Raw genomic sequence first — 14,603 nt, 5'->3', positions numbered from 1 at the left:
TGCTTTCTTTTGCCTTTGTCTATTTTGGTAGAAGCATACCTTTTCTTTGAATATGCTGGCTTTTGAGATTGCATGGATTTACTCTGATACTTTTCTCTGGGCCTACGATTTGTATGCTTTAGGATACATTTTGACATTCTTTCTTCTGGAGGTCGAGGGGGCTTCTATCCCCTTGCATCCATATTGATCATAAAATCTTCCGAGCTCTTTCCTATTTGATATTGAGGAATTAAGCTTGTTTTGAATCTTTGACTCATTGCAAAGTTTGGGCCCTTCTACTATGATGAAAGACGCTATGGATCCATATGACAAAGTCTGCCCTGGAATTGTTCCATTATACTTTGTCTTGAGATCGTCTTTGATCCTCCTAGAGAAGTGTTTTGGCAGTCCATTGACAAAATTCTCCTTCTAGAATTCCAACGAACTGTTCGTCCTAATGAAGACTTTGCTGAAATACATGTCTTTGTACCACCTAAAATCGCCTAAGGTTGGGCACTTTAGGTTCATGAGTATTCCGACGGATGGCTCCTGGTATTTCAATGGGTCGCCTACGAAGAATTCTACGAGGGTATAGATAAGGGTATTGACAGCGTCTTCTACCCTTTCATGTTGTACCTCGGTCCTGGTTGATGGACCTTCATCTTTAATGATTTGAGTAGTTCGTCTAATAACATAGTGGTTTAATATTTGTTGACAAGTTGCTTCATCAAGATATTTGTCCCACCAGTCTTTGAGTTGCCCGGTAAATCCTGTTCCTAGGACTTGAGCAATTTGATGTTTGGATTTATGGCCCTATATTTTATAAGTACCAGCGACCATCATCATTTCGTTGACAACATTCCTTATCAGATAATCTAATAGTCCATCGATATTCCATTCGTAGACTGTTAGACCATCGTAATGAGCTTGAGTCTTTAATATTTTTTTCTTCGAATTGAATATCCGGAAAGAACGGTTGATGATACCAGTTTCTCTGATTGCTGGTATTGTTTTGGCTTCTTCTGAAAATCCTTGCAATTTGATTGTTCAAGGGTTCTTCTACCTTATTTCTGATCTCATCTTCGGATTCTTTGATCATATCATAATTGTTGACGACGTTGATGGATGGTTCTGAAATTGTTACCATTGGATTTAAAATTTTATCCAATTTTTCTTCTCTCTTGGCCATTACAGCCTCCTCTTTTGAAACTCTTCTAGTAAACATATCAAGATTTGTCGATCTGAGTATTGGTATTGACTCATCGATCTTTGGTACAGAGCTGCTCGCGCTTTCTTGTTGGGTACCAGATTTCTTCGTGATTTTTCCTTCGATGCTCTCGAGTTGTGTAGCAATCGTGGATAAAATCTTATTTGAGTAATTGTTTTTGATGCTAGATATTCTTGATATCCTTTAGAGTTGGATTACCCTTTTCCAGCCCTTCGAGAATATTTTTGAAGGGACTGGTTTTGACCTTTTCTCCGCAGTAGTTGTCAAATTCAACTTCTTCTAACAGAGAATGTTTTAAATATACCTCACCTCTTCTGGTGGTCTTCCAGTTCCTCTAGGTCAACGTACATACTTGCAAAATATTTTCTTCAAACCATTCAAAGAAAGGTATATTTTCTTATATGGCTTCCATATGAGAATACCAGTGAGCTCTCAATTCATTTCGCTTAGCTTCTTTGTAGGTTTGAAAGGAGGCATTTCATTTCGTTCAGCTTCTTTGTAGGTTTGAAAGGAGGCATTTCTCTTTGAAGAGTAGGCAGTTGACATGAAATCTGCTCTTATAATTCCTTGTCTATTTGGAAAGCAATTCTAATGACATTAAGCTGACTTTCGTAGACAGATTGAGTATCCATATCAGTATGGGTTAGTGAGTTCAAATGATATTACCACGAACTCGTAATTATCCTACCCTTGTTCTAAAAGCTGTTTTTGGTATGTTCTCATTTTTTATCTTGATCTGATGATAACCTGATCGAAGGTCAATTTTTTAAAACACTGTTTCCTCCTCGAGCTGATCGAGTAAGTTCTCAATGCACAGGAGGGGATACTTGTTCTTCACCGTTCTCTTATTCAACTCCCTGTAATCAAACCATTGTAGTCCATTATGTCATGTTGTGAATGACTTGTGACCCTCCTTGAGGCGCTACCTCGAGCATTTCCTTATGAGACTACATGGTGTTCTACCTAGGGGGTTAACTAGTACCTCCCAAAGGTCCGTAAAGTCTCCCTCGTTTGGGGGTGCGTCTCTTCCTATAACGACCAAAAATTTTCTACTTAATTTAAGGTCGCTACTGTATACATACCATAAACATTGAATGCGGAAGACTTCATTTAAATTCCATAAAACATAACCTTTAACTTAAAACACAGCCATGGACTTACGTGTTTCGAAAACATCTTTAAAACGACACAAAAAAAAAAAGACTAAATAAAATGAATAGGAGTTTTTAAAAAAACATCCTATTCTAGCCTAAGACTAAGAAAATAAATACCACTACCCTATACATGCGCCATGGTCTCGAGTTGCGATGTCGTCGTCAACCATATAGGAGTGCCTTGCCTTAACCTGAAAAAGTGAAGTAGCACGAGGCTTGAGTCTTTCTAGAATACTCAGTAAGTGACCCCCTATCGGGGTTATGCAACAATCACATGCAATGAAATGATGAGACCTATCTTTTGTTTTGTTTCGTTTCATTTCGTTTCATTTTCCCTACAGTGTAATCCTAACAGGTAATCGTGGACGTGTACCATATACTCTACACGCAGCCCATACATAAGAGTATGGCTCACCAGCTAGTTCGCACACCGCTGGGCCACTGTCCCTAGTCGGTGGGCATGCTCTAGGAGCCCTTATATCGGGACCCGTTAAAACTAGAACCGTCACGGCAGCGCTATGCAGGGCATAACGATCGTTGTCCTGCCATTGGATGTACGCGTCCGTACCCTCGTGATGGGATAGGGGTATCCCCCCAAATGCATGAGCACACAATATGCATGAGGTCCCACTAGTCCTACAGTTATCATTAATGAACATAACCTCCTGTCACGTTTTCATGCTTACATGTCATTCTCATTCTCATTTCTTTACATATCATACATATTCCTAACGGGGTTATGTTTCATGCAATTTACCGTATTTCATGTCATACAATTCATGCAGTTACATTCAAATATTCATACAAACAAGCCATAATCGTTAAAGGACCACACATCGTTACATGCATTACACATCACGTCAGACTAAAAACATACATTCACGTTCACATAACTACGTACTTAAGCATAATAATCTAGCATACAATGCATCATATCATAAATAAGTCATAACGTAAACACTTCATAGTCATATCGTTCACTAACTTACCATAGCCTTAACATTCTTATACCTATCACAGTTGTATCATTATGTAACGTACCTTAGTCATATCGTCACAAGAACGTACCCTAACGCTATCGTTCTATCAACCTAACACAAACCTATCCCTTTCTACCCATAACCTAACCGTATTCTTTCATTAATCTATCCTATCCATAGCACTCCGGTATGTAACCTAACCTTAACGTTTCATGAACGTATCTTACTTCTATCGTTACATTTTGTTTTGTGCATCATTCTCGTATCCTATCTCAAACATATCCTTGAGCACATCGTACTATAATTATTATCGTACAAACCACATATAATAACATAGCATAACATATAGGAAGCATATCGATCCACAGACAATACACACATATCAACATATATGACACGTGCAGAACCACAGGGCACGTGTCAACATCAAATATAACCATGCCGATAGTAAGATCACTTACCTGGCTAGCTTAAGTCGTTGTCACGAATATATCCATAATAAAAGTTCGATTCCGTCCTTTGAAATCCAAGTCAACCTACGTGAGCCCATGACATCAGTTTCAAGTTTGAACTCTATAAAATTATTTCTCTTCTTTACATGGTTAAAATTCTGATATTTACCGTTAGACAAAATTGTTAGACAAAATTTAGGGGAGTTCCATGCCCTCTAATATTTCCTGTTTTATTTTTAAATTGTGTTACACAAATCTTTGCTCTTCTGCTGTAATTATTTTTAAGAAGGTAATATTCAATTTTGTTAATCTATTCCTACTTCCAAATTTTCCCTTTTTATTTTTATTATTATTTTTCTTTTCAGTTAACAGTGTTCTGGATTTCTATTATTATTTTTCTTTTTAGTAACAGTGTTGTGGATTTTTATCTCTATTTCATTTTTTTCTTATTTCCTTTGTCTTCCTTCTAATTTAGTTAACAATTATATTCTTAGCCTTTACAATTATATTCTTAGCCTTTTAATTTAGTAGATCTAAAATATAATTGGTTGTGATTTCCTAAACTCATGCAGAATTCTTTTCATTTGATCTCTAATTCAAAACTAAATAATTGTAACCAAATTAATATTATTTAATAAAATAAAAGGAAGATTTAACATAGGACTACTGACCTCTTCAAATGACATATCTCGTCCGCCCAACTAAATCTGCTTAAACCTTTTTTTTTTCTTTTTTTTTTTCTATTTGTTTTGGTAGAAAGGAAGAAATTCCGGTTAAATCTGCGGTTGTTTTTACAGCAAATGAATTTCTGAGTTGTTGCCAGATTTATTTTTAGGGAAGGAGTGGTGAGAGATTGAAGGAGATCGGTTACCAAATGTTTTTCTTCTTTTAATTTTTATTTATTTATTTATTATTATTATTATTATTATTATTATTATTATTATTTTATTTTATTTTATTTTTCCGGTTGTTACACTTCCCTTGCCACTATGTGTCGGGTTAGCTACAGTAGGAATTCTGGGCCACGAGTTGGGTTTGAGGCGTAAAGAGCTTGTGGGTTGTGCGTTTGAGTACTTATGGGTTTCTTTTTCTCTATTTGACGGTTAGAAATGGGTTTTCCTTGTTTTTTTTTTCTTTACTTTTTTTCAAATTGTTTCCGGTCTCTTTGTCAAATGGAAATACACTCATAGTGTATACATCGTTTGGTTCCGATTACCTCCTCCTGTGACTCATAATGACAATGGTTCCTACATAGTACAACAATCATGAAAAATCTGTGTCCCCTTCCCTAAAATTCCAACCCGACCACACAAAGAAAGAGAAAATGAACAAGGCAAGGCTTACCGTCTTGGATTCTTGACATTGCTAATCGTTCCACCAACTGCAATGATACTAATTTGCAACTCGAAGTCTAGGCTTGACTATGCGCAGACAAGATTTGAAAGGAGGTTTACAACATCTTCTCTCTTGAAAATGAGGGAGAAGTACTAGGTTGTTGCAATTGAAAATAGGTGTGGTGGGAATCAAATGGAGAGTGAGTGATTAGTTGGGGTCATAGCAGCTCGTAGGACTCGCCGAAAATTTCTTACACAATTATTTATTTATTATTTTTATATCCTTAATCTATTACATAAAAATGAAAAATAAAGTGGAAGATAATATAGCATAACATGACATAATAGGATGAATAAAGTACGAAAAGAAATAAAAAAATATAGTAATAGACCACAACCACATAGTTCACAATCAAAATAGGCCAGGAAGACTTTTATCCTTATCTTCTTTCTAAATCTATTTGATAAGGTGATTACAACCACCAAACAAAATACCTAAATCTAATATGTGATTGAATTCCTACAAAAGATGTTCACGCAAGCTGTTCTAACTGGATTTGGAATTGGTTCCATTATAGCCTCATTAAATGTTTAAAATTATGTCCAAAAAAAATTAATACTAAAATATATATTTTACCCGAAATTGAAAAATTGAGAAATAATTATTCCTAAAAAAAAGTTAAAATTTAATAGATTCTGTTCGATAAAAAACGTCACCTCTTACCCAGAACGTGATCACGCTATATATGACTAGTGTGAGATCTCATATTGGTTGGGGTGGAGAACTAAACACGTTTTGTAAGCGTGTGGAAACCACTCCCTAATAGACTCATTTTAAGAACTTTGCAGGGAAGTGCGAAAGGGAAACCCCAAAAAGGATAATATCTGCTAGCGGTGGGTCTAAATCATTACAAATTGTATCAAAGCTAGACACCGGGTGATGTGTTAGTAAGAAGGCTGAGCCCCGAAGGGAACGCCCAAAGTAGACAATATCTACTAGCGGTGGGCCTGAGCCATTACAACTAGTTTCGTTAGCAAGCAAGCTCATGGCTAGACACGAACGATATTAAACTCGACTTAATTGGATAAAGGTGTAATTTCACGAATCAAATTTGTTTGCATGCACTTTTGTTTGGTTATAAATTAGCAAACACAAGTCCTCCTTCCTTCCATACATACATAGCTAATAATTGAAGCTCAAAACTCAGAAATCTGTCTGTATTTAGATGGAGATATTGGGGAGTATTAGGGTTTCCATTTGGGCGGTGGCTGTGGTGTGTTTAGCCGTATGGGGATGGAGATTTTTGAACTGGATTTGGCTGAGGCCCAAGAAGCTTGAGAGGTGCCTCAGAAAGCAAGGCTTCGCCGGGAATCCTTACCGGCTTCTCACCGGCGACATGAAGGACATAGCCACCATGAGAGAGCAGGCCATATCCAGCCCCATGAACTTCTCCCATGATATTGCTCCACGTGTCATCCCCTCCATAAATCATACCATCCACAAATATGGTATGTCGTGTTTGTTTGTTTTTATCAAATTTAGGTGTTTAATTATTCTCTAAGTGTTTAATTAAATGCAGGAAAGAATTCGTTCATGTGGGTTGGACCATATCCAAGAGTGCACATCATGGACCCTGATCAACTCAAAGCTGCACTTTCTTTAATGCATGATATTCAAAAGCCGATTATCAACCCTCTTGCAAGGTTGCTTTTCGATGGACTTACTACTCATGAAGGACCCAAATGGGTTAAGCATAGAAAGATAATGAATCCAGCCTTTCATTTCAAACACTTGAAGGTATGCTTTCTTCTTGTAATTAGATATCAAAACTTGACTTGAATAAATAAACTCATAATTAGTATTTATAAGTTTAATTTTTTATACTTGTTGCTTTCAATACGATTTGTAACAGCTCAAGCTCACCGTGAGTAGATATTGTCCGTTTTGGCCCGTTACATATCGTTGTTAGCCTTACGATTTTAAAACGTATCTGATAGGGAGAGGTTTCCAAACTCTTATAAAGAATACTTCATTCCCTTCTCCAACCAACGTGGAATCTCACAATCCACCTCTTATGTGACCTAGCGTTCTCGCTGACACTCGTTCTTCTTGACAATCGATGTGGGATCTCATAATTCACCTCCTTTCGAGGTCCAGCGTCCTTGCTGGCACACTGCCCGGTGTCTGGCTCTAATACTGTTTGTAACAGCCCAAATCCACCACTAGTAGTAAATATTGTCTTTTTTGGGCTTTTCCTTTCGGGCTTTCCCTCAAAGTTTTTAAAACGTGTCTCCTAAGGAGAGGTTTTTGTCCCCTTGTAAACACATTTGCTTGTGAGATCCCACATAGGTTGGGGAGGAAAATGAAACATTTTTTTATAAGGGTATAGAAACCTCTCCTTAGCAGACATGTTCTAAAAATTTTGACGGGAAACCCAAAAGGGAAAGCTTAAAGAGGACAATATCTGCTAGCGGTGAGATTGAGCTGTTACACGACTATCCAACTAATAATGTTAGATTCGTTTAAACGTACATTTAGAAGTTGCTTCTATATTGTACTTTGAGTAACAATATTTTTGCGAGTCTAATTGTTCATAATATATGCTTAAATTGCTATATACAGGACATGGTGCCTGCAATATGTGAGAGTTGCACTGAGATGATTAGGAAATGGGAAGAAGTGGTCTCAGAAGAAGCATTTTATGAGTTGGATGTGATGCCTCATTTGGAAAACTTGGCAGCTGATGTTATTTCTCGAACAGCATTTGGAAGCAGCTATGAAGAAGGAAAAATGATCTTTATACGTCTAAAACAACTTACCAATCTAGTCGTTCAATCTATATCTACAGTTTACATATCTGGATGGAGGTGAACTCGTGCACAATTCAATTCAATTTAGACATGAATATGAGTTCCTTTTAGTCTTTTCCTTTTGAACTTCTCCTCGAGATTTTTAAACCGTGTCTGCTAAGGAGAGGTTTTCACACTCACAAAGAATGCTTCTTTCCCCTCTTCAACCAATGTGGGATCTCACAATCCACCCCCTTCGAGACCCAGCGTCGTCGCTGGCACTCGTTCCTCTCACAATCTACCCCTTTCTGGACCCAGCGTCCTCGTTGACACTCGTTCCTCTCTCCAACCAATGTAGAATCTAACAATCCACCCCCTTCGATCTCACAATCCACCCCCTTCAGGGCCCAGCATCTTCGTTGGCACACCGCTTGGTGTCTGACTCTGATACCATTTATAACCACTCAAGCCAACCACTAGCAAATATTGTCCTCTTTGGCCTCTCCCTTTTAGGCTTTCCGTTTTAGGCTTCCCCCTCAAAGTTTTTAAAACGTCTGCTAGAAAGAGGTTTCCACACACTTATTAAAAATGTTGCGTTCCTCTCTCCAACCAATTTGAGATCTCACAATTGCTGACACTCGTTCCTCTCTCCAATTGATCTCACACATGCAATATTTATGAAATTTCGTTTAACATCTCATTATAACGTTTGTGCAGGTTTGTACCAACGAAGTCAAACACTAGAATGAAAAAGATAAGCAAAGAATTAAATACGTTGCTCTTGGATGTTATCAACAAAAGGCAAAGGGCTATGATGGCAAGTGAAGCTATGCCTACTGATCTATTAAGCATCCTCTTACAATCAAATTTGAAAAAAATTCGTGAGCAGGGAAACAACGATGTCGGAATGAGTATCGAAGACATCGTAGAAGAATGTAAAATCTTTTATCTTGCTGGCCAAGAAACCACAGCAATGCTACTAGTTTGGACTATGGTTTTATTGAGTTCATACACAAAATGGCAAGATCGAGCAAGAGAAGAGGTCCTACAAGTCTTTGGAAATAACAAACCAGATTTTGATGGTTTAAATCGCCTAAAAATTGTGAGGAACACTCTCTTCTATGTATTTTCATTTTCATTTTATTTCATTTGTTAAATTTTATCTTATTCTCAACATTTAGGTTACGATGATATTGAACGAAGTCCTGAGGTTATACCCACCAGCAGCGTTGCTTACTCGTCTCGTTCAAAACGAAACAAAGCTTGAAAAATTGAGTTTACCAACGGGAGTGATGCTGAGTTTTCCAATTGTTCTTATCCATCGTGATAAAAAGATATGGGGTGATGATGCAAATGAGTTTAATCCCGATAGATTTGCTGAAGGAGTTTCAAAAGCGACACAAAATCAAGCTGGGTTCTTCCCGTTTGGATGGGGTCCTCGCATATGCATTGGACAGAACTTTGCCATAATTGAGGCCAAAATTGCTCTATCGATGATTTTACAACACTTTTCTTTTGAGCTTTCTTCGTCTTATACGCATGCTCCGACATCCCATTTAACTATTAGACCTCAACATGGAGTTCATATCATGGTATGTAAACTTTAGTCATGTAAATAAAAAAGAATCAATGTAGAATGTCAAGAATAAAGTACTAAAACTATTAAAAAATTTGAAGGGTTACGTTTATAAATTCTAGACACTTATTACCCATCATGTTGGTTAGAAATTGACATTATTTTTAATGTCAAATTTATTTTTGTCTATGTTATTTTATTTTGAAAAAAGAAAATTTTCATCAACCATACATTCAAGGTCGATCAACTCACCATCTGAATAATTCCAAAAATGATTTTCACAATTCAATTTTGAAGATTTCAAATCAGGGATCATGACGAACACTATCTTTTATCGGAATAATTGTCAAAGTGGTTTTCACAACTTAAATTTCAAGGCTTTCAAATTGATGGGTATAAAATTTTGTGTAATTTAAAATCAAACTAATGTTACATTTAAAACTGATAACCATATACAAGTTGAGTGTTATTCAAAGTTTATTAAAGACGGGACAAGAGAAAGAGATACAAATTTAAAATGACCACAAACTCCTATACTTAAAACTGCTGTCCTAGGACGACCCTCCTCAAAGAGTATCATCTAGATGATCGCTTGGTAGTTGTTATTATAAGCAAACTCCATTGGAAATACATGCTCGAGTTTCTTATCCATCGGTACCGTGTTCTCTATATCACTAACATCTGTCACACTTGCTAAAAATGTCCATGCATCGTAAATAATCAGCTTCCTTGCCTTTAGTAGAGTAATAACTCTCATGGTACTCCTTAAGCTAACCCTCAAGTACGTGAAGTTCTCTAAGAACTCAACCTTGTGCTTGCACCTATAGTTAGGAAATCTTGTTTGACCTCCTCCTCTATTTTGAGGGTGCTTGCACAATTTGTTTGCTTAACCTTATGCTTGTCCATATCCATCAAGATAACAATACGCAATGGTCCAGAATCATTAGAGAAAACCTCCATGTCATATACTTCGATGGTTCCCTCTCCATCTCCATGCTTCAGTTCTAGAAAACCAATCTAGTTCTTATATCTTGCCACTATAATGTAGCACTTAGGAAGAACACTTTTTAACATCATTTGCCCAACATTAGGACTAAGCGTCTTTTTCACGCTCTTTTACCAGAAATGTGTCTTGTCTTTCAGCTTATACATGGCATAGTGCACTTGGTACTCATTCGGGCAGTTAATATATTGGAAGGTCATCTTTATAGCTGCCAACCATGCCTCAACTATTACTAGGTTAACTTTCCCCATCATCTTTGATGATGAGTTGTACTTTTGAAAATTCATTACATAACACGGTTCTACTTTCAATCCCCACAATTCCTTGGGGACCTAGCTAGTTTGGTTTCCAGAGTCCTCATGAATGACAATGGTGTCTTCAGCATGAAAGTGACAATGGTGTCTTCAGCATGAAAGTCTAACACACATTCAACGAGGATTAATTTCTCAATTTTTTTTTTCTTGTAAGTTCAAAATTATGGAACTTTGTTGAAGGTGTTAGAAGCTAAAATTTTAAGATATGTTGAAGAAAATACTTGAGGGGTCAAATTGGTTAGCTCATGATGAGAAAGAGAGAGGGGAAATAAGAGAGGGGAAATAAGAGAGGGGAAAGAAGAGAGGAGAAAGAAGAAAGAAAAGAGGTTAGTGTTTTGAGGCAAGAGGAGAAGATTTGATCTAAAACCGACGCCGAAGATCTGAGAATTCTCAACCTAAACCATCAGCAGTCCGAAGCAAGGTGCTCTCACGAATCGCACCTTCCTTCTTCAAAAACGTTCAAGAACTTAAGGTTAGTCCGCGAATGTCTAGATTGAGATGTTTATCGAGGTTTTCGTGTGTTAGCTGCGTTTTTATGTTGATTCTTGGACTTTTACCTTCAGCAGTGTGATCTTCTCAAGTTTTGGAGTGAAAGTGGCCAAGATTTGCGTTCGAATCGGAGTTTCAAGAAAACGTGATTTTTGGTAAGAACTCATATTTTTCACCAAATTCGAACTCGAATAATAAGATCTGTGATTATCGAAAAAATATAGGAAATATATATTAAAGAAGTAGAATATGAGATCTACGATATTTGTGAAGAAAACTTGTTGATTCGGATTACGAATTGGAAGATAAAAAAATTCGAAGAAAATAGATCGAAAACGCAAAAACACCTAACGATCTAGAAATTGAAACACACGCAGGAGAGGGAAGGAACGCCACCACGCATCGGTCGGCGTACGGAGGAGCGCAACAGAATCGATGTTAAACACATGGCGCATTCCGGCTGGTGAGGCGTGCCCCACGCGCTAGGCGACACACGTCAGGCACGCGGATTGAGGACGACCCGAGTCCGAATTGACACTCTACACATGACCCGGGAACGCACGAACCAATTGTGTGGAAAGTCGGGCATCGAAGTTGCACGTAGGGACCCTCCAGAGCGCGTGTGATACGCATGTAGGCGCGTGAGTTATCATTTTTCTTTCCGTTTGGCCTCTGTTCGCTTGTTTTTCACCCCGATTACGATACTACCCTATTATTATGTGAAATAGGACCTGTCAAGGAAATTTCAAAATTTTTAGAACCCTCCCTGTCAGGAAACTCGAGCTTGGGAAGGCACGTGTCAACCATGTATGTAGCCATTTGGATTCCCACGAGCAGTACTTGTAGGAACCGCTTGGAATAAGCATGCATGCTACCATACCGATAAACTTAGCTAGCCAAACGTAGCATATGAGTATGGAAATCATGGAAATAAAATAATCAAGAAAATCAATGGAATCTAGATATGAACGATTATGTATCTGTTTAGATTGAGATTGTGATAATGTATGTATGCATGAGGAGGAAGGGAAACTTGTGAAATCTGCGCTCCAGGTGAAGATGGACATTATCTCCCCGTTGAGTATGTTTGTTAATAATGCATGAATTGTTGCATGTTAACTCCAGTGAATGATTGCTTTGTGTTATCTTTCTTGCTGAATAGGAAGAAACTACGAGCCTAGACTAGGGCGCTTGAGATTAAGTAGGCTAGAGAAAATCCTAGAATGGGGATACCTCAAAAATACCGTGCATTTAGGACCCCGAGGCGAGTGCCCACGGACCCAGACCCAATATTCCAAATCATGATAGATTTGTGAGACCTTGTACGAGAATCTTAGAGATGAATGAATCCATATATAAGCCACCTCAGTCCGCCCTAGAAAGACTATAGTTGGACACCACGGTAACTGTAGGTAGCTTGCTAGAGTTGAGCAGTGTGAATAGTGTCACCAAAAACTCCACTCCCCTCTCTACTCCGATACTGTACATTCGAGACAGAACTCTGGTACTAAGACCTTTGAGCTAGGCAGCTCCGGACAAGGAAGTGTGATAGCTAAGGGGTCTTCTAAATAGGACTCCTGGGCCAGAAACCCATCCCTAAGCAGGAGAACGTGAAACCACGTAGGATGACTTAGTAGCTGACCGACACACAAGAGATCGCAACCCCCGATTTTAGTGGATGTATGGTCCCGTGGGAAGGTTGTTAGTTAACCTCCACAGATGATGTTCAGACAGAGTTACTTATTCAGATCCAGCCATACGATCCCCTCAAATTTACTTGAGAGGGCGCGCCTCACCTTAAGACACTAAGCATTCCAGTGCATAAGATGGACAAGCCTCCTAAGATACAGAAAAGAGAGTTGTAGCTTGATTTGCACTCACTAGAACCCAAAGATAAGACCGTGGATGCCTACAGAGATAAGGATGCGAAAAGAGCCTACAACTAGGTTGGTTATTGAGTATATCTTTTAACTCACCCCGATTTTCTCTCTTTTATTTTTTATTTTTTTTTTATCAGGTACCAGTCGAATTGAGGAGGTGTTCGAGAGCTGCATTATCACAAAGGTGTGTCGTTCCGAAGCCTCAGTCCGTTTTTACATTTGGAGTCTTTGTATTTTCTTGTATATTTGTATTTTCAATTTGTAACATTTGACCTTGATTTTATATTTAATTTCGGCGTCCTTGACTTCCTTTTCTTGTTTTAAATTTTATCAAATTTTTATCTTCTATTTTATTTTCTTTTCAATTTTATTTGTTTTCGCTTTCGTCTTTTTAGTCATGATTCTGTTTTTCGAAGCCTCGAAAATCGGGTCATGATATTGAGACTTCTACCCTTAGAAATTTGTGCGTCATCTTTGTCATTTCTAAGTTTCAAGCAATTCTTGTGCTAGATTGTATCGGATCTATTCAATCTAGCCTTAATCAAGTTCTATTAAGAAGTGACTCGATTTAGAATAAGGTTCCAAATCTTGCTTCAAGATCTTTGATCGTAAGTGATAATCTAATTTTAGTCTTTATCTCTTAGTTGATCCAAATTTGTGTAAGGAGGTATTAATTTTTTTGATTCAACGTTTTTTTTTTATTCAAGGATTCTTGTTCTAACAAAAACTTGAATCCTTATGCTAAGGATTAGGATTGTCTTATCAGATAATCTCCCAGTAAAAGCATGCATAAGAGAACCAAGTTATAATAACTAAGGCGCTAGAGCTAGAGAGGTTGCGAGTTGACCTAAGTTAGTACGTTTCCAGTAAACACTACACCCTAGGATTGTGAGTGACTATCATAGGTATAGATGTATACACCTTAGATAGTGGACCAGCTCGAAGAGGTAGTCCTAAAAATCCTGAGAATAAGAGATAAAGTTTAAACCACCTAGATGCCCTAAAGAACCTAATAGACATCCAAAACATCCAAGAATGAATTTGTAGAGTTATGACCAGACAACGTAGCAACTTAAGCAAGAAAAATGGACAAGAGGATGTTCCACAATGAAAATCAGATGTTAGAAACTTTTAGAGATGAAATTTTGGAGGGGGAAATTTGGAACACTCAAGCCCTTGGGATAAATTAAATACCCGATTTTTCTTTTAAGCGATTTTATTGATAGACTTAGAGGCCAAATCTTTAGACAATAGAGAAAGAGAAAAATCCTTACAAAAATACCTAGTAAAGAATTTTTGAGAAAATTCGGTCAAAGTTGAGCTAAAAGAAAAATGGTCATTTTGACCCCCTCTTTCCTAATTAGGGGTCTATTAGTGTACTGGTCAAACCATTATGGGGGAAAGAAGAGGGGAGACAGAAGAAA

The 14,603-nt window shown here is 37.7% G+C and overlaps 1 protein-coding gene and 2 long non-coding RNA genes across 3 annotated transcripts; 2 read left to right on the top strand and 1 right to left on the bottom strand.

Annotated features, from left to right (window-relative positions):
• Positions 1-1,008: 1,008 nt before the first annotated feature.
• LOC147787072 (uncharacterized) lies at positions 1,009-5,386 on the bottom strand. Its single transcript, XR_015413841.1, has 3 exons — positions 5,138-5,386; positions 3,803-3,877; positions 1,009-2,552 (listed from the first exon to the last, which is right to left on the bottom strand). It is a non-coding gene; the product is annotated as an uncharacterized LOC147787072 (long non-coding RNA).
• Positions 5,387-6,289: 903 nt separating this feature from the next.
• On the top strand, positions 6,290-9,627 carry LOC111779649 (cytochrome P450 CYP72A219-like). Its single transcript, XM_023659744.2, has 5 exons — positions 6,290-6,636; positions 6,708-6,925; positions 7,751-7,995; positions 8,635-9,019; positions 9,099-9,627. Exons 1-5 carry the CDS (start codon positions 6,354-6,356, stop codon positions 9,522-9,524), a joined length of 1,557 nt encoding a protein of 518 aa, XP_023515512.2. The 5' UTR covers positions 6,290-6,353; the 3' UTR covers positions 9,525-9,627.
• Positions 9,628-11,079: 1,452 nt separating this feature from the next.
• LOC147787071 (uncharacterized) lies at positions 11,080-12,181 on the top strand. The gene is made up of 3 exons (XR_015413907.1): positions 11,080-11,282; positions 11,374-11,454; positions 11,677-12,181. It is a non-coding gene; the product is annotated as an uncharacterized LOC147787071 (long non-coding RNA).
• Positions 12,182-14,603: the final 2,422 nt, after the last annotated feature.

Source organism: Cucurbita pepo, chromosome 18, assembly GCF_057944985.1.
Source record: "Cucurbita pepo subsp. pepo isolate OVF chromosome 18, ASM5794498v1, whole genome shotgun sequence".
Classification (NCBI taxonomy): Eukaryota; Viridiplantae; Streptophyta; class Magnoliopsida; order Cucurbitales; family Cucurbitaceae; genus Cucurbita; species Cucurbita pepo.
This window is presented reverse-complemented; position numbering and strand designations above follow the sequence as displayed.